The following is a 23471-nucleotide window of genomic DNA, read 5'->3' as shown; positions in this document are numbered from 1 at the left end:
GATCGCTATCGTTAGTCCTGGGTGAAATAACCGGGACTAAAAATCTATCTTTAGGACTAAAGATATTGCCTTTAGTTCCGGTACTAAAGATAGAGCCAGGCTGATCCCGGCTGCTCCTTTATTCTATTCTTTTCTTCATTGTTTTTAATATATTGATTTCACTCCATCCCCATCTCCAAAATCCCAAATCAATTATCACCTCCAAATCCTCAAATCGATCATCTCCAAATACATCACAAAATCTTAAAAAAAATTACATCACAACTTCTAATAAATTCATCACATATCCACATCACACACAAATCAAATACATCTCAGATCCGGATCACAAATTCTCAAAAAAAAAAAAACAAAACAAGCCGCCATCTTCCGCCTGCCGCCCAGCCGCCGCCTTCCGCCTTCCGCCTGCGGCCGCCAGCCGCCCGGCCGCCGCGCGAGGCCGGCGCCGCGCCTGCAGACCGGGGAGGAGGGGGGAGGGGGAGGAGAAGGAGCCTCGCGCGGCACCGCCGCCGCCTGCAGATCGGGGAGGAGGGGGGAGGGGGAGGAGAAGGAGAGGAGGAGGAGGAGGAGAGAATCCTCCGCGTGTAAGATAGCGAGGAGAAGGGGATCGGAGGAGAGGAGAAGAGGAGAAGGGGAGGAGGAGATATGTATCTTGATCCCGCACGCCTCGATCTCTGTGCGCATGCCGATCTTTTTTTCCGGTTGATGTTACTAACCAGGACTAAAGATTGATTACCAACCGAGACTAAAGATCAAAAAGTACCTATAACCTTTTTCAACCGAGACTTAAGATAATCTTTAGTCCCGGTTTTATTGTAACCGGGATTATTATGGAATCTGGTCGACCGACCAAAGATGGTTTCTCCGCCAATGAATTATACCATGTTCAGACACGAATATTCTACACCGCTCGATTATTGAGTGTACCGATGATAATGAGCACCATCTTTGCTCTTCAACTTATCAAACGTGACCATATTATAAATTTGATTTTTTTTCATGTTTTTAACATTGTTTAATTTAAATATATAAAAGTTTGAAAAGAAATTCATTTTTTCCCTTAAGCTATTTCACCAGAGCACTCGACCTCTAAACAATTTTTGTTCTTCTTTTACACCTCAAACTATTGGAGATGGTCCTACTTAATCCCTAACTGCATTTCTCTTTTTCCCTTCCTATATATTACTTCTTCTGTTTCAGGTTATAAGACTTTGTAGCATTGCACATATTTATATACATGTTAATAAATCTAGGCGCGCGCGCACATATATATATATATATATATATATGTATATATATATATATATATATATATATAGATTCTTTAACATATATATGAATGTGGGCAATGGTTGAAAGTCTTATAACCTGAAACGGAGGTAGTAGTAAGTAATATTCTCCTATAAGTCTCGACACTATTTATAATTTTTTTTATCATCATTGTTCGCATGGTTTGGAAGCTCCAAAAGACTGATCTAAAAATCAATTGCTCTACAAAACTACAGCATAAAAATATATAGCTTACATAGAAAGTTTTGAAAAGAAAAATATTATTATGGATAAAGTAAACCATTTTCAACAGTTTAGAGTAAAATGAGCAAATAAATAGTATAAGGGTTAAATGATCCCATGAAATAATTCGACTGAATAAAAAAAGTTTTTTTTTTCTAAAGGGACATAAATTAATTTTTTGCTACTAAGCATTGCTGCCTAATAATTAATGACAGATAAAATATCGTAAATTGATCGATTTAATTGCATCTTTTAGATAATGGAAAGACTCCCGGCCTTTGCTTCAGAGAAGCTACAACCATTCCCTAAAAAAAAAAAGAACCTACAACCACTTATTACATAGTTCACTCAATAAAGAGCACATAAAAACTAGGAAATGATGAAACAATAACTAATAACTCGAACATCGTTTATTCAAGTCCATTTGGAAATATACACCCAAAGTTAGCAAATATATACATGACCATTGTTTCTAGGTTTCAGCACGCAATATATATTAGTTTCTTGTCCTCGTCACATCTTTGAAGTTGTGCCCAGAACCGAAATCGGTACGTTGCCCTTAACAGGACCTGCAGATAAGATTTCATTAATGATTTGTTAAAAATCATATCATTTTTACAAAACAAAAAACCCAACATATAGCAGATGCCCCTACTAGAATAAGCTTCTTTGTTTTTGAGTCAATACCTTTAAGCCAATTTCCATCAATATGAGAAGTACTAACTCCATCCCAAAATAAGTTTATTTTTACACATACCAATAAAAAACAAAAAAAAAACAGAATAACCCAACTTTATTAAATCCCAATGCAACTATTTCTCACTTTATCAAATCCCAATACAATTATTCTCTACTTTCACAAACTCCAATGCAATGATTATTCTAAAAACAAACTTATTTTGGGACAAATAGAAGAAGCTTAAAATGAACCTACTACGGGATAGAGGAAGTAATTTTTAGAGGTTCCAAGCCACAAGAAATATGTATTGATCTCCAAAGAAATTTAGCAAAATGGTACTAAAAACTGATAAATAGTTTCACTTTTAATAAAAAAAAAGTTATATTGCTATTCCAATTCCTTCATGGTAAATTATCTTTAGTTAATATTACTTCTTTAAATGGTAATACACAAAAATGTTTATTTTAAGAAGCATTTTAATTTCTATAAAAATATGTTTCTCTTAATATGGTCATTATTTATTAAAGCCAAGTGCATAGAACAAACCCAAAATTAACAAATTTGATGAAGATTCCATCTAAATAGTCAATATCATCATTCAATTGAATATGCACAATTAATATTGGTCACTAAATCATGCCAATTTTCCAGGTTCTGGCCTACCAATAATGCACTTTTAAAGAAACCATTTAGTGGAATAGAAGTCATGACCGTTACAACTGAAACATTTCTCTTTGAGCAATATTGTAGAGAATTGGATATCTATCCATAAAGTAGAGGAAATATTTCCTAACCATTATCCTTCCAATATCTTACTTGCTTCCCATCATTTACTACCCATGATCCTAATTTTTTTAATAAAATTCTTGACCTTTATGAGGCTTGACCAAAAATGAGAATCCTCTTGTTTTCTCTTAACTTGGGTGACTGTATTGTTTTATAAATATTTTTCTTTAATATGTCCGGCCAAATATCTTTCTAATTAATCAGTTTAAAAACAATTTGCTTAACATATATTTATTATGATTTCTATTTTATGCACCCCTAGTCTATCCTGGTTCTTTGATTGAGCAATAATATTCCATCTTGCTAATCTATATTTCTTTTTTATCATCTCCTAAAAAATACGATCTATAATAATCACTTTAATTGCATATAAAATATGATTGTATCAATTATACACTACCAGCGACGTACGTCTTACTTTCTACTAGCTTGTGGTCCACTCTAGTAGTACGTATTTATTTAATTTAAGTTCGATTGCTGTTCAATAAAGGTCCCGCATTATCTAATAGTTTTAATTTAGACAAATTTTACGGTACATTGTACTGCAAATATATACTACCAGTACATTTTATCTAACGGTGTAAATTAATCTGATTTTTCTCTAAATTATTCTGCAATATAAATTAAATAGGGTATATTTGTCTTTTCATCTATTTGCGTGGAGGGTAATTTTGTAAATTCGCATTTCCTCACTTAGTCAGATCCGGTCGATAGGCGCCCAGTCAAATCCGCTGCTGGGGGACCGTGCCATAGGCGCACAGCTGCGGCAGCTCGCAGCGGCAAGGGCAGCCGAGCGGCGGCAGGTGGAAGTAGCAGGGCGGCATGCGGTAGCAGCTGGGCAGGGAAGCCCCGCGGCGGCGATAGCCTATAAGTAATGCAAAAATCACAAATTAATATTTCTACTAGACAAGGACTCTTGTCCGACCATGACGACCATAAAAATTCACAAATAAACCAATTCACAAGTGTTTGTAGAGAATTACTTCGAGTTGAACTAATTAGAGATAGGTTTAATTATTGCTTGTGTATCCATTGTCCCGGGTGAAATAACCGGGAGTAAAAATCTATCTTTAGGACTAAAGATATTGCCTTTAGTTCCGGGACTAAAGATAGAGCCAGGCTGATCCCGACTGCTCCTTTATTCTATTCTTTTCTTCATTGTTTTTAATATATTGATTTCACTCCATCCCCATCTCCAAAATCCCAAATCAATTATCACCTCCAAATCCTCAAATCGATCATCTCCAAATACATCACAAAATCTTAAAAAAAATTACATCACAACTTCTACAAAATTCATCACATATTCACATCACACACAAATCAAATACATCTCAGATCCGGATCACAAATTCTCAAAAAAAAAAAACAACAAAACAAGCCGCCATCTTCCGTCTGCCGCCCAGCCGCTGCCTTCCGCCTTCCGCCGGCCAGCGCCGCGCGAGGCCGGCGCCGCGCCTGCAGACCGGGGAGGAGGGGGGAGGGGGAGGAGAAGGAGCCTCGTGCGGCGGCGGCGCCGCCTGCAGATCGGGGAGGAGGGGGGAGGGGGAGGAGAATGAGAGGAGGGAGAGGAGGAGGGGATCCTCCGCGTGTAAGATAGCGAGGAGAAGGGGATCGGAGGAGATGAGAAGAGGAGGAGGGGAGGAGGAGATATGTATCTCGATCCCGCATGCCTCGATCTCTCCGCGCATGCCGATCTTTTTTCCCGGTTGGTGTTACTAACCGGGACTAAAGATTGATTACCAACCGAGACTAAAGATCAAAAAGTACCTATAACCTTTTTCAACCGGGACTTAAGATAATCTTTAGTCCCGGTTTTATTGTAACCGGGATTATTATGGAATTTGATCGACCGACCAAAGATGGTTTCTCCACCAATGAATTATACCACGTTCAGACACGAATATTCTACACCGCTCGATTATTGAGTGTACCGATGATAATGAGCACCATCTTTGCTCTTCAACTTATCAAACATGACCATATTATAAATTTGATTTCCGGCACTGATGATAGTCTGCTAGTTACGAACTGACACTGATGTTATTTTCTGTAGTAGTGATTATTGAGGAAAACACAGACCTTTTCGAACGCTAGAATACTGTTCTCCTCGCTAGAATCTATACGCACGAATGACTAGAATAAAACCATGAAAAATAGATGGAAGAATGGCGGAATCTATTATATTATTAAAACAGCTTGTGTTGACAACGAGTCACAGCTCTACACCTTAAACACGTTGTGTGCAACTCGTGGTGGCACCCTAAGACAGACCACTGTACGGAGTGCGTAGATGTCGCCGAACGAACACCCGGGAGAGGCCCCGTCAGGGTGGACGTTACACCGGTTTATTTTCGACTCGGCAGGCCAGTTAGAACGTCCTCTAACTCTGTAGAGACGAGAGACAACAAGCAATTTTGAGATTGGAGGAGAATACATTTGGGATTGGTAGTAAGAAGGAGGGTGATATAGAATATAGAGGGTTTGGATACTAAATAGATTTGGACAATTGATTGGTTGTTTATTCAATCGATCTTAGCCCACTTATATTAATAGGAGGGGCGGGATTCCTTCCCATGGTTTTTTCCACGTCCAATTAGGTGTAGAAACCAATTAAGACTCTAAAATCTTAGGCTTTAGCAAGAAAATCCGAGGACCGACAAATCAGACTTAGAATCGGACTCCGTTGGTTTGACCGGCCCCCTACCGTCTATCTGACTGGCCAGATGGCTATGGTCAGACTGACCTCACGTGACAAGTCTTTGCATGTCTGGGTTATTTTCAAATTTAATCATGGTTTTCTATTATTAGTGTAGGAGCAAAATTTGGATTAACGCCTTGAAAGGAAGCACCATGTTCATTACGGAGGCTAAAAACTAGTGAGAAAAGAAGACTTCGACTAGGAATACATTTAGAAGTAATTGAAATTCGAAATAAAAAATAAAAATAAATAAAAAGAAGAGTTCATGTAAAACTCAACTAAAGAGATTGGACTAATCCAATGTTTAGGGGTCGGAGAAGGAGCGATGGCGGAGAGGGCGATTGGGCGGCGACTCCTCTCGCAGGAGAGTTCATCGGCGGCGAGGGTCTCTCCGGCGACCTCGGCGGCGCTCAGAGACGGAGGTAAGGTTCAAGGGGCGGGATCCGGAAGTTTGAAAGGGCATATCGCGACAAAATTCCTCGCGGGAGGGGTTTCGCGCTGCTTTTCGGAAGTTTCTGGGGAAGGGCCCAAGGAGCTCATCCATGGCGGAGGGAGATTGGGCCATCTAGCCCATCCCTATAGCCGGGGTTTTGGCCCTAGACTTTCACGTCAGCTGGCACATCTGGATCGGCACCTGAAGCATCTGTGGGGATCGAATCCTCGAGAGCTAGGGTTTAGAGGGGGGTGGAGAAAAGAGGAGTTGAGGGAGGTGAAGGCGGCGGCGGAGGAGTGGCCGAGGCTAGGAATTGGTGGCGGGGAATCGAGGTGGACAGGTACGATCAAGGGAGATACGCGCAGATTTGAGAAGGTTGTTCGAGGTCGGATTCCAGCAATGGCGCAACAAGGAGGGGGTTGGAGAGGGCGCTTCCAACCAAGGCCAGCGTTCCATGGGAGGCGACCGCTAGGAGTGGAGCATCATGGGAGGCAAGGCCAGGAGGGAGTTCGAGCAGTTCATCCACTACCAGGGCGCGCTGAAGAAAAGAGGGATGAGCAAGTCTCGGCTGTGGCAACCAAAGAGGGGAGTTTAGTGCAGCAGATCAAGCCGATGCAGATGCAGGAGAAGACCGAAGTGGGAATTACTGTCTCAAACCTCAAGCAGGATGAGGCGAAAGCTGAGGTTGCAGCTTCTCGTCCTCCTCCCCAAGCAAACCCAAGACATGGTATGAATCCGAACTCTCACAGAATCTTTTGTGTGAGATGCAAAGGTGTTGGTCACTTGGTTAAGGATTGTCATGTTGCTGTGTTTTGTGTCAATTGTGCTAAGCCTACTCACAAGACTAAGGATTGTCTATATGATAAGCAACCCAGACCTATTGCCAAGTTGGTGAGATATGGTGCTCCAGGGCTTGGATGTATATTGATTCAGAACACTAGATCTGAGCCAGCAAAGGAACACATTAATCCTTTGGCAATGATTTCAATCATTAGTGGAGGGGGATTAACTGTGGCGCAATTGGAACAAGGTTTTACTCAGCAGTTCAAGTGGAATTGGATATGGAAAGCAAAAGAAATTCCTAATGGGACCTTTCAAATGAGGTTTCCCAATAGGATGAGGTTTGATGAGCTGTCAAACTTTGATCACTTTACTGTCAAGGGGACTAATGTGCAGGTTAATGTCAAAGAATGGACCCAAGAACCTGAAGCTGTAGGGAAGATGCATACAGTTTGGGCAAGAGTGACAGGTATTCCGGATGAAATGAAGACTTACCCTGCCCCTTTTGAGGTTGGTTCTAACTTGGGACTAGTGATGGAAGTAGACATGATTACTTTCAGGGCAAAAGGTCTCATCAGAATCAAGGTGGGTATGATGGATTTGGAAGCCCTTCCTCTAAAACTAATTCTGACTACACCAAAAGGGCTGCTATTCCAGGCTCAGTACACTTTGGAGGAAGTGGTAGAGCAAGGGTGGTTTAGAGAGCAAGTCTTTGAAGAGGATAAGGAAGCTGTCTATACTCCAACCAAGGTGGGATAGAGGGAGGAAAAACAACATGTCAATGAGGGGGGAGAACAGGGACCAAGTAGTAACAAGGGTGTGTATAGGGCTGGGAAGGGGGATGAAGTTGTGCTAGTACTGGACCCTGGATTGACAACTGAATCTGATGTGGCTAAGTGTGTTCAGTTCCATAGGGACAGAGATTTGGCCATGAAGTTGCAAGATGAGGAGATGGAAAAACAATCTGCTAGGATTTTGGTCCAAGAAGGAAATGTGATTCTATCTAAAAGCAAAGGGGCTGGGAAAGGGTCTGAGATGTCTGAAATTCCCATTGTAGAAGAGACACGTGCTGGAGATGGGGCTTTATCTAGTGGTGGGACAGGAACTTTAAGCTGTTTGGAGGTGATGGCTGAGACTGAATTGGGCCCTAGGGGAGAAGAAGGAGAAAGAGTTAACTTGGGAGACAGTGAGGATTTCCTAGATTCCCAAGAATCTGAAGGAAACTTTGCCAAGCAAGTTGGTGTGGTTCTGACTGAAGAGGGCATCGACAGTCAAGAAGAAGACACAAGGAGAAGCAAGAGACTGAGAGATAAAGAAGACAAAAAACCACAAGACATGGCAATGGAAAGGAAAGAGGCTCAGAATGCCTTTATTAACAAAGGTCAGGCTTCAATCCCTTCTATTATTGATGAACCAAATAGCTCTCTCATGAACATTGCTAATTTGTTAGGAGTTAGTCTTGGGTGTGCCTTGGTTGATGTTGATTCTAATCTTCATCTAATAAAGGATATGGAGAATGCTAGAGTCAATTTGTTTATGAAAAATCAAGAAGCAATTTTAGACAAAACTCAAGAGAGCAAATCAGGAGATTTTCCTGAACTCTCTGGCTTGGGAGAATTATACTCTTTAGAAGATGATGTGGACTCTGAACTTGATGAGATCGAAAATTTGATTAAAAACATACACACTTCCAGTGGGAAAGGGAAAAGAATGAAGGGAAACCTTGACACTGTTAAGGTAACACCCATATTAGGTAAGAGAAAAGGGAAAAATAATTCTAAGAAAAATGATTGGACTTTTTTGGAATATTAGGGGAATGGGGAGTCCTGAAAAAATAGGTCACTTGCAAGACCTAATCAAGGATCATCATTTAGATTTTATTGGCATCATTGAAACTGTTAAGCAGGAATTTTCTGCTACTATGTTGGGTAGTCTTGGAGGTGGTAGGAATTTGGTTTGGAGGTGGATCCCTGCTAATGGGAGATCAGGTGGGATTCTTGTTGGGATAGATTCTGATAGGCATGATATTTTAGATACTAGCTTTGGGAACTATCATGCGAGATTGAAGTTACAAAAAATAGATGATAAGAGGTGTTGGGATCTTGTGGTAGTATATGGGGCAGCTCAATACGCACAAAAGAACAACTTTTTGGCTGAGCTAGCCAATGTTTTATATTATCAGAACAGACCCTTGGTTGTAGGTGAGGATTTCAATATTCTGAGAAAGGAAAGTGAAAAGAATAAACCTAGGGGATACAACAAATGGAGTTTCTTATTTAATGCCATCATTGAGCAATCCAATCTAAGAGAGGTTGGTATGGGGAATAGACAGTATACATGGTTTAACAACCAGATTCAGTCCACTCTAGAAAAGTTAGATAGGATTTTTATCAACAATGATTGGGAGGCTGCTTTTCCTCTAACCACTGCTAGAATTTTAGTGACGACTTTCTCTGATCATAGCCCTGTTCTGATGAGAACTGAGGCATTTGTTAATAAGAAACATTTGTTCAGATTTGAGTTAGGTTAGTTCCTTAGGGAAGACTTGGGGAGTGTGATAATTGATGTTTGGAATAAACAGTATTCTGGCAATAGTATTGAGAGATGGCAGAAAAAACTCAGGGCGCTTAGGAAAAAAACTCAATGGGTGGAACAGGAATTGGGAGGGTTTATATAGGAGGGAAAAAGAAAACATTCTAAAATAAATTGATGCCATTGACATCAAGATTGAAGCACTTGGTATGACCCATAAGTATAGGGAAGATAGAAAGGAGTTAGAACAGAAACTAGCCTATGTTATAAGGGAGGAAAAATGGAAGTGGTTTCAAAGGAGTAAGGTTAGAGAAATTCTAGAGGGGGATAGAAATACAAAATACTACCATGCAAAAGCTAATGGGAGAAGAAGAAATTGTCAAATTCATTCTCTTAGTCAAGAGGAAGGAGAAATTGAGGGGCAAAGTAATTTGCTGTGTTATATCACTCATTTCTATAAAAAGTTGTTTGGTCATTCAGTTGAAAACTCTATTTCTATTGAAATGGAAGGGATCTGCCAAGTTACTGAAGAGGATAAGAGGAGACTCACTGAGCCCTTCTCTATGGAGGAAATCAAAAGAGTGGTCTTTGAACTGAAACAACACAAGGCCCCTGGCCCTGATGGGATACCTGGGGAATTCTACAAAAAATTCTGGGATTTAATTAAAAATGATTTGTTTGAACTCCTTAGTGATTTCCAAAAGGGTTTGTTAAATGTGGAAAGGCTCAATTATGGCATCATCACCCTTGTTCCTAAAACAAAAGATGCTGCCCAAATTCAAAAATTTAGGCCAATTTGCCTTTTGAATGTTAGCTTCAAAATTATAACAAAGGTTCTGATGAACAGAATTTATCATGTGATGTGTTATATTATCTCAAAAAATCAATCTGCTTTCCTTAAGAACAGATATATTTTAGAAGGGGTTGTCATTTTGCATGAAATTTTGAATTCTCTTCATCATAAAAAGCAAAGTGGCATTCTCTTCAAAGTCGATTTGGAAAAAGCTTATGACAAAGTGAATTGGGTTTTTGTGCATAGAATGCTAGTCTCTAAAGGTTTCCCTGATCAATGGTGTGACTGGATTATGAAAGTCATTAAGGGAGGGAAGGTGGCTGTTAAAGTTAATGATGAGATAGGTCCTCTTTTCCAAACTCACAAAGGTCTGAGGCAGGGAGACCCTTTGTCCCCATTGCTGTTCAATTTGGCAGCTGAAGCACTTACTTTACTGGTGCAGAGGGCTGAGGAGCACTCTCTTCTGGAGGGTCTAGGTAATAATGAAGAAAATAAGATCTCTATTTTACAATATGCTGATGACACCATCTTCTTGCTCCCTGACAACTTAGAATATGCTAGGAACTTGAAATTTATTCTTTGTCTGTTTGAACAGCTTTCAGACCTCAAAATCAATTTTCATAAAAGTGAGGTCTTTTGTATAGGAGAGGCCAGAGATAGAAAAGTGTTGTTCAGCCAGCTTTTCACTTGTAACATAGGTGATTTGCCTATGAGGTATTTGGGGGTTCCTATTGATCAAAAAAGGATTCTCAATAAAGACCGGAAAACTGCTGAGAATACAATGGAAAGTAAACTGAGCTGCTGGCAGGGCAGACTCCAGTCAATTGGGGGGAGATTGATTCTCATTAATTCCAGTCTGAGTTATGTTCCTTTATATATGATATCTTTCTATAGACTTCCCACTGGTGTGAAGGAAAGGATGGATTTCTTTAGAAGGAGATTGCTCTGGCAAGAAGATCAGGGGATTAGGAAATATCATCTTGTACAGTGGCCTGTGATTTGTACTCCTAGAGATCAGGAGGGTTTGGGTGTTCTAGATTTGGATCTTATGAATAAAGCTCTTTTAGGAAAATGGATTTGGAAACTTGAGAATGAGGACGGGTGGTGGCAGGAGGTGTTGAGGGATAAATACCTGAAGAAGAAAACAATGTCTATACAGAAACCTAAACCTGGTGATTCCCACTTTTGGCAAGGTTTGATGGAAGTAAAGGAGAGATTCTATAATTTTTGCACAAAGAAAGTGGGGGATGGAAGGTCCATTATGTTTTGGGAAGATAGTTGGCTCGGGGGCAGACCTCTGGCTCACTTATTCCCTACTCTCTATAACATTACTCTCTCAAAACATGTTTCCTTGGTTGAGATTAAAAACAAAGGTTGGGAGGTTATAAAGTTTAGAAGGTCTTTGTATGGAAGCAAATTGAGGGACTGGAATAAAATTAAACTTTCTGTGGAAGGGATTCAGGTTGAGGAGGGGGTGAGAGATAAGCTTGTCTGGAATCTGACAAAAACAGGGGTCTTCAGTGTGAAATCCTTCTACAATGCACTATCTGTTCAACAAATAGACATTCCTCTTAAGAAAATTTGGAGTTTCAAAATTCCTTTGAAAATTAAAATTTTCATTTGGATTCTTTTGAGAGGCAAGAATCTGACTAAGGACAATTTGTTTAGGAGAGGTTGGAGAAAGGGTGATACAAAATGTCAGTTTTGTGACAAACAGGAATCAATTCAACACCTTTTCTTTGATTGCTCTCTTGTCAGACTAATTTGGAATATAATACAATGTGCTTTTGATCTCAAAACAGCTAAAGACTGCCAACACCTTTTTGGGGCTTGGCTTTCTGCTTTCTCGAACAAAACCAAAAACTTGATTGTAACTGGTATTGCTGCTGTAATCTGGGCTGTCTAGAAAACTAGAAATAAAGCTTGTTTTGATAAAAAAAATTGCCTAATGATCCCACTGATGTAGTTTTCCTGGTTTGCCACTGGATGGAATCCTAGGCTCTTTTGCAGAAGCGGGAGGCAGATCAAAGAAAGCTGCTCTTGGGGGCCAAGCTCATAAGGCAAATTGCAAGTGATGTGTACAATTCTAGGTTTGGATGGAGGCCGACGGGGAGACTGCAGTGTTGATCTTTTGGCGGGGGTAGAGTATGCTTTGTTGATTGTGTGGATGCTGGGTTCATGGCTCCTGTTAGTCCTGGAAGTCTTGTTATGCAGTTGTTGATTCTGTGCCTTCTGGATAGTCCATGTATGGTCAAAGCAGCCGGTGTGCTGGCTTCTGTCCTTTCTTTTCTGTTCTTCAGTTTGTAAGACTTTGATCTTGTAATCTCTTTCATTTCTAGTAATGGAAATGGGGGCGTAATGCCCTTGGTCAAAAAAAAAACTCAACTAAAGATTAATTATCTCTAATTGGATTTATAGTTTAATTGATTAAAACATACCGCTCGTAATGGTACCATCCACGATTGAAATATACCGCTTATAGTTTAATTATATCAATAGTCTTTCATGTGGGAATAAAAAAATAAAGACTATTGAAAGAAGAGACCATCTAGAACACAACACGAGATTAATTAAAATTCAGAAAAAAAAATCCAAAAATATAAAAATAATTGTAGGAGTTAAAGTATGAATACAATTTATAAATAACAAAATATTGAAATGAAAAATATATTTTTTTTAAAAAAAATAGTCCATCTAGAACACAACGATGACAAGTGACATAAAGAGGAGAGAAGCAACAAACCTGTAAGAAGTAGTGTTGTGGGGGTTGATGGGACCTCTAAAAACTATAAGCAAAACTATTGACAGTCATTAAGTACCAAATGCGATAGTCAACTATGATAATAAATAAAGAGAGAACTAGCATTTCTTACATGTATTCCAATAATAAATAGTGTAGTACTACTATGCTTGAAGAATTAACATGAATGCAGAGAATAAACACACTTCTGGCTAATCACGTGCGAGCACACGGATTGAGTCACCCACAAGTCAGCTCAAACTGACTCAAAGTGGGGCCAAACCACCGGGAACCGACCAAGAGGCCCACTTGTCAACCACACACCAAAGGAGGTGGCTAATGGCGGTTACTCTGGTTCAGCTGAACCAGCCTTGGAGCGCCCAACACTCCCTTCCACTTGGCAACTCCTCATTCACTCCTGATGGCAGTTATGCTTGATTCCCGGCCCACAACTGCCTTAAGCAACCACCATTTAAAGCTATAAATAGTGATAAGGACATAACTAGCTTGGATATGTCCATGACTAACTTGTGTATTTATCAACCAAAGGTACATATGTTTTATATTAGATTTACTTATTACTCCGTATATATTTGAATAAACGTTACTACACCATGAGTTTTGTATCTTCTCGTTTGCAGATCTACTTGCGTGGATGATGGAACAGAGACCGGGCGTAAGGAATGCATGGATGATCAAAAAAGTTGATTGGGACCAAACCAAGACCTTCTCCTAGTCTACTTTTACCTAACCACGTCACGTTTGGTCCAAAGAAGATAAGAGATAAAGTTCTACACGTTTTGGATTCGGATTCGGGCCTTCTGACAGCATTAACTTCAAACAGACCTAGCCGCTCGTATAAAAGGAATTTCGGGGCCCATGAGTACTTGTTGGAAAGCTTATGGAGTATACTTTCAGATGGTTTTGGTCATACATTAAAATTCCCACCGAGTTGTCGGAAATCTGCAAAACAAGCCTCATACCTTATCCAGTCCAAATCTGATTTGGGTTTTAGACCTTGTAATTATGTCGTCGCTTAGACCAAAGGGGCGTGCGCCATTGGGCAACCCTAGGACGTCCCTAATTATATATATTTAGTAGTCGTCATCGTTTAGAGTCGAGTTTTGCTTAGATTATTTCTGCCATTGCAGTTTCGCCGCTAGGTCGGTTTGTGGAACCCTAAATTTGAGTGCTTAATCATTCGTATGCAATTGTGTTGCAATCTATCTTATTCTTGCTTGTGTTCTTCGATTCGCATGCAGGGATTAGCCTTCTCGGCGTGGTCAACCGGACGATGCACGGTTGATAACCAGAGGAGACGTGGTGCTGCGATTTGCATGGTTCGGATCGTGTTGATCGGAAGCCGGATTGTGTGTGTCAAGTTTCCGCCAAATCGAGAGTTATCAATACCTATCGAAAGATCGAGACCTAGCATCCTCATCATAGAGGAGATCTTTTCACTTCCCAACACACACCTCAAGGAGCAATTCTCTCTATCTATATTGTGTTCTCTACAGTTTTAGTAGAAATAGGCTTGGAGTATCTCCGGTCCTATAGTCTTCTTAGAGATTCCGATGTGTGTTTAGTTCTTTACTATTTTGGTAAGACTATATTTGAATTAAGGAACAATTGCTTACTTGACCCTAGTTTGAAGCCCAACTACTAAATTGACCCTATTTTTTCAAGTTTGCTCATTTGACCCCATTTTTTAAAACTGAACATCAGAGCTGACCCTATTCCGTGAAGACCAAATAACAGTGTTAACTGTGAAGCAATTATCATTTTTGCCCTTGCTCATTTACCAATGTTATATCAAAGATTTTTTTTTCTTTCATTCAGTCCTTTTTAATATTTGTAGTTCATCTCATTGTCATTGGAGCTCAGGACAGTGTTCAGCTGCTCGCTCTCCAACACCGGGCAGGAGAACTCGGCCGTCGAGATGACGATGGTGGCGCCAGTGGCTGCCTGTTGCTGTTGACCTGTTGCTGCCGTCGATCTGCAGGCCGGGGATGAGAGGCTGTGCCATGGGCATGTGCTCTGTTGGCTGGATGACCATCCGGCCACCGCCGACGTCAATGGCATTGGAGTTCGCCGGAACTGACAGAAGAGAGAGAGCACAATCGGATTCGAGCACTTGTGTCAGCCCGCGCGCAGTCGCCGCCACCCCTCAGCGCGCTGGCGCCGGCGCCACTGCCAATCGCCGTCCCTCTCTCCCTCCGCACGGCAGCAACCGCTGCCGCTACTCCGTGCGCCCGCGCCGACCGCCTTCGCTCGCTGGCGCCGCTCCTCCTCCCTCCACACGGCAGCAGCCCGTGCCGCCACTCCTCCGCCTGCAGGCGCCGCCGGTTCTCCTGCCTCCGCGTGCCGACGCCGCCCCTCCCTCCGCGCGGCAGCAGCCGACGCCGCTGCTCCTCCACACACAGGCGCCGCCTCCCCTCTGCGCGCCAGCGCTGGCAGTCCTCCTCCCTGCGCGGACCGCCGCCCCTCCCTGGCTCCCTCCCTCCGCTTGGCAGCAGTCGCTGCTGCTACTCCAAGCGCGCGCGCCCATCGCCGTCCCTCCCTTCGCTCGCTGACGCCGCCGCCCGCCGCTCCTCCTTCCTCCATGCGCCCAGCCGTGCCACCGAGATGTGTGGGTGAAGACTCTTGATTTGTAACTTGGATAAGGTTATTATTTATAATCAGGGGTATATTGGTCAGTTCATACTAGCAATTTTATTTTTTTTCATTTTGCTAACTAAGACACTAACGGACTATTAAAAAGAGGCTCAGATGGTGGCTTTGATTTTAAAAAGCGGGGTCAAATGAGCAAAGTTAAAAAAAAAGGGGCAATTGTATCCATGCCCCCACTTTTAAAACCAATTGCTGTTTTACCCCATATTTTAGAGTTTGTATTTTTACCCCCACTTTTTGAATCTGAAGCAGCTGTGTACCCTCATTTCTAACCGCCACAACTAACGGTGTCAGTTGTAGAGAAAAAGACATATATACCCTTGGTGGTTATTGTAGTTTTGCCTCCATTTTTTTTAGCTTTGTGTGATTTTGCCCTCATTTTTTTTCAGCTTGTGTGAGTGTTATAATGTGAGGCTTTGAACGGCCTATGCATTCACTCTGAACCCTCTAAACTACACATCAACGCCACATTTAGTTGTACATGGATAATACAACAGAGTTGTGAATTGTTCCAAAAAAAAATACAACAGCCCATGTACCCTAGATTTTTTTGTTAATTGTTGATCGCTCTGTGTCCAGTTCTTCATTGCATAGAGCAACAAACCGCAATTAACGAAGCAGAATGTAAGCAGGAAATAACAGAACGGAGGAGCATCATGCATTTCTATAGCTCCATCTCTGACGACAAATGCAGATAGCAACCGCAAAATGAGAGCTGCAGATCGATGGATCGATCTCTCCTTTATCATTGTCGCATCACTTGACGACTTTGATCCACTCAGTGCACCCTGCATGCGAATGCACAACACATAGGCAAATTAACAAAAGCTGCAGCTAATAACACAGATCAAAACCGTTATTGATGGCAAATGAATTACCTGGAGCAGTCGGTGGAAGGGCTGATGGCGTAGGGGATGTTGACGCCGCACTTGGAGGGGATGCCGGCGACGAGGTCGGGCCTCAGGCCGCCCATGCCGCTCGTCTGCTGCTTGATGCAGGCGCAGGTGGTCTGGTGGTCGGCGGCGGCGGAGTTGAGGGTCCTGACCCCGTCGCAGCAGCCGCCGGTGGGGGCGGACACCCTCCCCGTCGCGTACATGATGCACGGCGCAAGCATGCGGCCAACAACTTTCCCTTTTCTGCCTTGTCTTGCCCTCGGCTGTGAGAGGCCGCCTCCACGTGGAAGAGCAGCGGCTGCCGGCTGTGGACCTCCTGCGAGCGGGCGCCGGCGCACGCCCGCGTGGCCGCGGCCTCCTCGCGCGGCCGCCGCCGCCGCCGCCGCCGCCTCCGTGCCGCGCCGCCGCCCCCGCGCTAGCTAGCTAGGATTTCGACCCGACTCACGGAGACGCACGGGAAGAACCCTATCCATTCCCTTTCCCTCAGGGGTACAAATGTCATTACATAATTTCTAAAACCTTTTTTTATTTTGTTTTTATTTCTTTAACACAAAATGTGGGACCCACCAAACAGTTGTCACAAGTGGGGGTAGAAGGCTACTTCAGATTTAAAAAGTGGGGGTAAAAATGCAAACCCTAAAAGTGGGGGCAAAACAGCAATTGGCTTTCAAAGTAGGGGCACAGATGCAATTGCCCCTTAAAAAAAATAGGGTCAATTTAATAGTTGGGCAAAATTTAACTATTTGCCATTCTTGTGACATGGCAATTAACGATTTACCATACTCTATCAATTACATGTGGGCTCTCATGTGTATATGACATGTGGGCCTAGTGGCAAATCGTTAAGCAACATTTGTAAGAGTGGCAAATAGTTAAAAGCTCCTTAGGGTCAAATAGCATTTGCCCCTTGAATTAATGGAATTATCTTATTATTTATTTATTTATTTATGCTCATAGTATGTGTATTCATTTATTGGATATGTGTTCTATGAGTAGTATATATTTCGCATATCTCCTACAGCCTAGGCTAGTCGATCCATGTAACAATTGTTCATTTAGAACTAACTGAAATTCAAAATTAAAAAAATAAGAAAACAAAGAGTAGAGCTTAGAGTCCACGTAGAAATACTATTTAGAAATATCTAAAATCAAAATTTTTAAAAAAGGATATTGGAAGAAGATGCTAGAAACCTTATAGTAATACTCCTGCAATAAAGGAATTAGAAAAGGAATACTGTAAGAAGAGTCTATAGTCCATATAGGGATACAATTTAGAAATAACGAAAATTTAGAATTAAAACATAACGAATATTAAAAAAAATTCTAGATTCCATATAGGAATATAATTTATAAATAAATGAAACTAGAAATAAAAAAAAGAGAAATATTAAAAGAAGAGTGTAGTCCATATAGCAATACAAATAACGGAAATTCAAATTTTTTTTAAAAGGAGTGTTGAAAGAGAAGTCTAGAGTTTATATAGAAATACAATTTTTAAATAACTGAAATTTGAAATTTAAAAATAAGAAATATGGAAAGAAGGGTTTAGAGACCATATAGGAACAAAATTTATAAATAAAGAAAATTTGAAATTATAAAAATAAGAACTGTTGAAAGATAAGTAATTTAGAGTCCATACAGAAATATAATAAAAAATAATTAAAATTAGAAATCAAAAAATAATTATTAATTATCGCGTATATACAATACACTATAAATATCACGTATCGAATAGTTTGGCCAGGTCAGAACAGAATTGAAAATTATGTTGTCATTTTAATATATTTTAATAATACAAAAATAAAAATATATATGCTATTATGTGAGAAAAAATATAATGATTCTAGCCGCGCAATATACAAGACCATAATGCTACTTGAAATAAAAAAGAAACAGATAGAGCATTAATTTTGTTTGCGAGCTTCATTGACAAGCATAACCTTTGCCTAGTGGTGTGTTTGGATGGAGGGATATAGGTGGATAGGACATGGCGGCCCATTTTTTGTGGGTGTTTGGTTCCTGGGCAGGGGTGGGATGGAGCGGCCCGGGGAGGAATATTCCCCCCAGATGCCGGATGAGGGGATCCGGCCGAATTGGCCGGATGCAGCCGCCCGAGCGCGGGGCGAGCGACCAAGGCAGTCGCATCACTCCTCTCCAAGAAAGAGCGACGGCGAGGGCGGCGACCAGCGGGAGCTCGGCGGCGGCTGTTGCGAGCGGCGGCGGCGGCTGGTGCGAGTGGCGGTGGCGGCGCCAGATGCGCGCTCGGCCGCGGCGCCGGATGCGAGCTCGTCGGCGGCGGCGGCGGGAGGCGCGCTCGGCCGCGGCGCCGGATGCGAGCTCGTCGGCGGCGGGAGGCGAGCTTCGTGGCGGCGCCGGATGCGAGATTGGCGGCGACGGGAGCGGCGAGCTCGGCGGAGGCGCCTGATGTGAGCGCCGAAGACCTTTTTATTTTCCTATTTCTTTGTTTTTTTTCTTTTTTTTCTCTATATATATAGATATATATATATATAGATATATATATATATATATATATATATATATATATATGAATTTGTGATTTGTAGTATATATGAATTTGATGGGGGTATACTCACCCTCTCTACAGTGAGAGGTGACCACATCTGCTCATCCACCTACTCCGCCCAACTAAACAAAAAAATTGGATCACCAAATCCACCTTCATCACTACAACCAAACAGTTTTATCGATATTCACCTAACCAAACAAAAAACTGGATCGCCATATCCAACAAAATATGGATCGCCATATCCCATTCAACCTTGACCGTGAACCAAACTTATTGGCCATTTGGTGGTGGCCTGGTGGAGACGTACATGGTCGCGCACACGCACGTACGACTCGAACTGTTAGGGGACAAATTGCAAGACACCCATATCTACGCCAACCACAGAGTCATCCAAGAGTATAATGTAAAGGCGACGGTAGTGAGGAGCTAGCTTGAAAAGCAGATACCAGCAGCATCCAGTGAGATTGTGAATCTATCGCCCGTACGCCATTTCTACTTTTCCATGGGTGTCCCTACTAATGAACTCTGGAAGGGGTGTCCATGATTGAAACCTACCAAATAGCACTGTAATGGAGATTAAATTCAAACCTCTCTCGTGCACGGTAGGTGCAGTCTGCATTTCAGTCTGCTGTTTTATCAAGAGCACATCTTTCTTGTCAAGTTAATTCCCATTATACGCCCCTGACTAGCTGTAGGCGCTGTAGCTAGTCGAGATATGCCAATCATCATCAAGTTTTATCAAGAAGGTCACATCAGGCAGTGCGCGCCTGAGGTGAGCAATGGTGTTCTCCTTCATTTGATCAAAACCATTCGAGGAACAAATCAATCAATTGGTCTCCGCATTATATACATACGCGCGTACGTACACTAAGCTAGATAGCTAGCTAAAAGCAGCAAATTTTGCTGCATGAACCGGCAAGAATTCGTGAAAGAATCCCACGAGCAAGAAGCCCGGAACCCCCACCGGCCACCGGGCAGCTGAAGCAGAGTCTACCCGCCCGGTGATTGATCGGTTTCCGGCCGGAACTCCCATGTTTGCATTTCCGGTCTACACTACACAACCAAGCTCCAACCAATGCCAGCCGTACTGCCACTGCGTGTGCGTGCATCTCTGGTGCCCCGGCCGAGCGACCGGGCAGCTGCTGCAGCACCGTGCGCCGGAAGCGGCAGCCACCAACGACGACGGCCGGGTAAGTGGTCGATCGCCTCATCGATTGAACGGTCACTCAGGCAGTCAGGGCGGCGAGGAGGGCTTCAAAGTCGGCCTCGTGGCAGGGAAGCGTGATGGCGGCGTCGTGCTCGAAGCCGAACTCCTCCTCGGCCTTCCGAAGCAGCAGCAGGAAGTCCGGGTGCTCCAGGCAGGCGATGGGCACCACGTACCGGCACCGGCTCTCGCCGACGTACACCGGGAAGTGGCCCCTCGGCACCGCGCCCTGCTGCTGCTGCCTCCTCCCAAGGCTCGAGCACCTCCTCAGGATCTGCTTCAGGTTGGCCGCCGGCGCGATCTTCTTCGCCATCACAGCTACCAAATTCCACTGGATCAATCAGCTAGTGTATTTCTCTCTCTCTGTTTCTGTTGCTGCTGCAAAGCAATGCAGTGAAGCTAGAGTGCTCAGGAGGAAGAAGAGCTTGGAGAGTTCGTGGTGGAGATGGCCGGTGTGCAGCGGGCGGTGTGGCTGGGTATTTATGGGGGAGGTGAGGGAAGAGGAGGAGGTGCAAGTGCACATGGTAGGGCCGGCAAGATGAGGGGGCAGGACCACGGGGGTGATGGGGTCGTGTGTTTTGGTGGAAGAGGGAAAAAAAACAAGTTAAGCTTGGATGCCATCTCAAAACCTAGGGTAGCTGTACGTTCTTCCAGACAAGCTGGGGCCTCCTCATCTCTTCATCTCTCTCTGCCCTCCATCTTTTTTTTTCTCTTTAGTGTCTATGTCCAGGAAAAGTTTAAGGAGTTCACCAAATAGTTACTCAATTGATGACTCCGGATTTGCTTATTAATACAAGCTATAGCGCTAGGCTACTCTAGCTCCTTGATTGATACTTCCTCTGTTTTACAATATAAGATTTTCTAGCGTTGCCCACATTCATTTTGATGTTAACATCTATATGTATATGGGCAATGCTAGAAAGTCTTACATTGTGAAAATGATGGAGTATAATAGATTCCACATAATGGACTGGGCTGGGGGTGAACAGGTGCATATATCCTCCTGCGGCTATCTAGATGGCGCAGGTAGTGTGGCTAACGTGATTTGAGCGGTTCCGTCCACTTTGACGTTCTGATTGAAACCGATGTCGTTGTTCCATAAACAGAGAATGAGAACAAATTTATGGACACCGCTAGTCATCTTTGTCAAAAGAAAACATGTTGTATGATTCTCGGTTTCTTCATGTTGGTTTTAGTTTTTATCATGCTTGTGACAGTTGATCGCTACTGAAAGTGAAACAAAGTATGCAATTACTCCCGATGACTGCTAGTGCTATATACCCTATATGCGCATCCGGACTGATATCTTCACAACTTGATATAGTTGCTAAGAGACGTACAACCCGCATGATCTAATGATCCTGTAGTGTTTGGGGATCGGATAGACTGTCAGCCCAGGCGCAAGATGCGAACTAACATAACACACTTATCAGTTTCGACGCAAGCATTGAGTGGGAGAAAATGTTGTGCCACAGAATTTCCGGTCATGGCATGTGCCGTGTCCATGAGTTGCAGAGAGAGTCTGCTTTTCTCTTTCCAAAAGCGAAATGGACAAGATCCCCAGTATATACTACAAAATGATTTGCCTTTTGCATTTTCAAACAACCTATATATGGTTTGCTTAAAGTTCAAACAACGCTCTTCATCACATAAATGGAAATATATATAAGATGTACCAGTAGATAGGAGTACTAAGCACAAAAAAGTTGACTCTGATTAATTATGACCGTCTTTTAGAGGATCTCAGTTGATTTTGGTCAAACCGCATTTGCTACTCTCTGTTTTTTTTCAAGCATGGGCAAGAACATTGCACGCCATTGTCATAAATTAATAAGAAAATAGTTGCATCGGTGCCAAGCACCTAGTCTACTGTAAATACATGTACCATGCATTCATAGATGGATTTGTCAGTTAATTGACACATAGATCTACAAACTGTCGATCTGTACGCTTGGAATCAATTTGCTACGCCAGCAGTTGGTCTTGCAACTTGTGTGCTAGTTTCATTTGCCTGGTCTTGCATTGCTCCAACTTAATTAATTAGAAGACTTTGCCTAGCTAAACCTCAGATTTCTATCACTTAATCTTGGAGACTGAGCCCATGAATGCTTAGGTTCTTTGATTATCACCTGAAGAGTCAGTAGTACTGTTTCGATTGGATACCCCTGCAGATCGAGAGGTAGCTTTCTTATAATCTGAAGAGTCAGTACTGTTAGCAAAGTCTTCAGTTGTTGTGTCCTGCTATACCTAGTTACGTACAAGTATACGTACAACACGTACACGCCTGTAGCTCGTTGCGAGAGAGAGAGAGAGAGAGAGAGAGAGAGAGAGAGAGAGCTTAGGATTTAGAGGTGCAGATGCGGGTACAAGAGAGTGGTACTATCATGTGCGGCCTGGGAAAGTTGCTGTCTGCTGCTGTTGCATGTGACTGGCGTTGAGGACCCTAGCGCAAGGGCCGCCGATTGGTGATCGCCCACAGAGTCACAGGCGCTCTCGCTGCCATTCATTTCCGGTTTCCCGTTTCCGCCGGGGTACATTGTGGCTGGCTGGCCCATGCATTGCATGCATGCATGCATGCGCGGGGCATGGCCATGTGTTCCTCCCCCAATCATCATTGGCACTGCCGCGCTCGGTTACATTTACATATTTACACCCGGCGTTTCCACCACCATCCACGCACGCACCAACGCTCGCTATCTACCTACTGCTAGTGCTAGGTGGTCACAAATTGGTAATGTCGCATGCATTCAGACTAATTCGTTGCATGCATGTATGAGTGAGAAAAATATCTCGATATAATTGGAATAGGCCGATCCAGTGGTTGGAAGGCCCGGGAGCAAAGACTGGACCAGGTCTCTCGGCTACTTGCCTGCCTAGTGGCTGCCGGCCTGTTTCACGCGCATGCATGCAGCCCATGCATTCATGCCACTCCGTACATGGTTAACACAGTACACTTGTAAGTTGTATCACACCCCAGACATATGTAGGTCCTGCAGATATAAGAAAAATAAGTTTATAGGTCATGCAAATGCAATAATAAGCGTAATTGTAATGCATTGTACGTGGTGGAAAGTCCCCAAAGACGCAGCTACGTACCGTCTATAAGGTGGGTCTGTGGGTTCTTGAGCCCCCACTATCTGTGTTGTAACCATGGGAGCCCTCATAAAGTCCCCACTAAAATTTTCTGTCATACATCCATTAGAAAAAGGACTATAATCTTT

General features: G+C 42.7%; 3 protein-coding genes across 3 annotated transcripts; 1 reads left to right on the top strand and 2 right to left on the bottom strand.

Moving 5' to 3' along the window:
• Positions 1-6510: 6510 nt before the first annotated feature.
• On the top strand, positions 6511-7650 carry LOC136355226 (uncharacterized). The gene has a single exon (XM_066307619.1). It carries the CDS (start codon positions 6511-6513, stop codon positions 7648-7650), a length of 1140 nt encoding a protein of 379 aa, XP_066163716.1.
• An 8429-nt stretch (positions 7651-16079) lies between these two features.
• Positions 16080-16985, bottom strand: LOC107278202 (non-specific lipid-transfer protein 4). The gene is made up of 2 exons (XM_026023459.2): positions 16505-16985; positions 16080-16414 (listed from the first exon to the last, which is right to left on the bottom strand). Exons 1-2 carry the CDS (start codon positions 16738-16740, stop codon positions 16405-16407), a joined length of 246 nt encoding a protein of 81 aa, XP_025879244.1. The 5' UTR covers positions 16741-16985; the 3' UTR covers positions 16080-16404.
• Positions 16986-19855: 2870 nt separating this feature from the next.
• LOC4329252 (protein SMALL AUXIN UP-REGULATED RNA 16) lies at positions 19856-20700 on the bottom strand. Its single transcript, XM_015768671.2, has one exon. The coding sequence runs from the start codon at positions 20561-20563 to the stop codon at positions 20273-20275; it is 291 nt and encodes a 96-aa protein (XP_015624157.1). The 5' UTR covers positions 20564-20700; the 3' UTR covers positions 19856-20272.
• Positions 20701-23471: the final 2771 nt, after the last annotated feature.

Source organism: Oryza sativa, chromosome 2 (assembly GCF_034140825.1).
Source record: "Oryza sativa Japonica Group chromosome 2, ASM3414082v1".
Lineage (NCBI taxonomy): Eukaryota > Viridiplantae > Streptophyta > Magnoliopsida > Poales > Poaceae > Oryza > Oryza sativa.
This window is presented reverse-complemented; position numbering and strand designations above follow the sequence as displayed.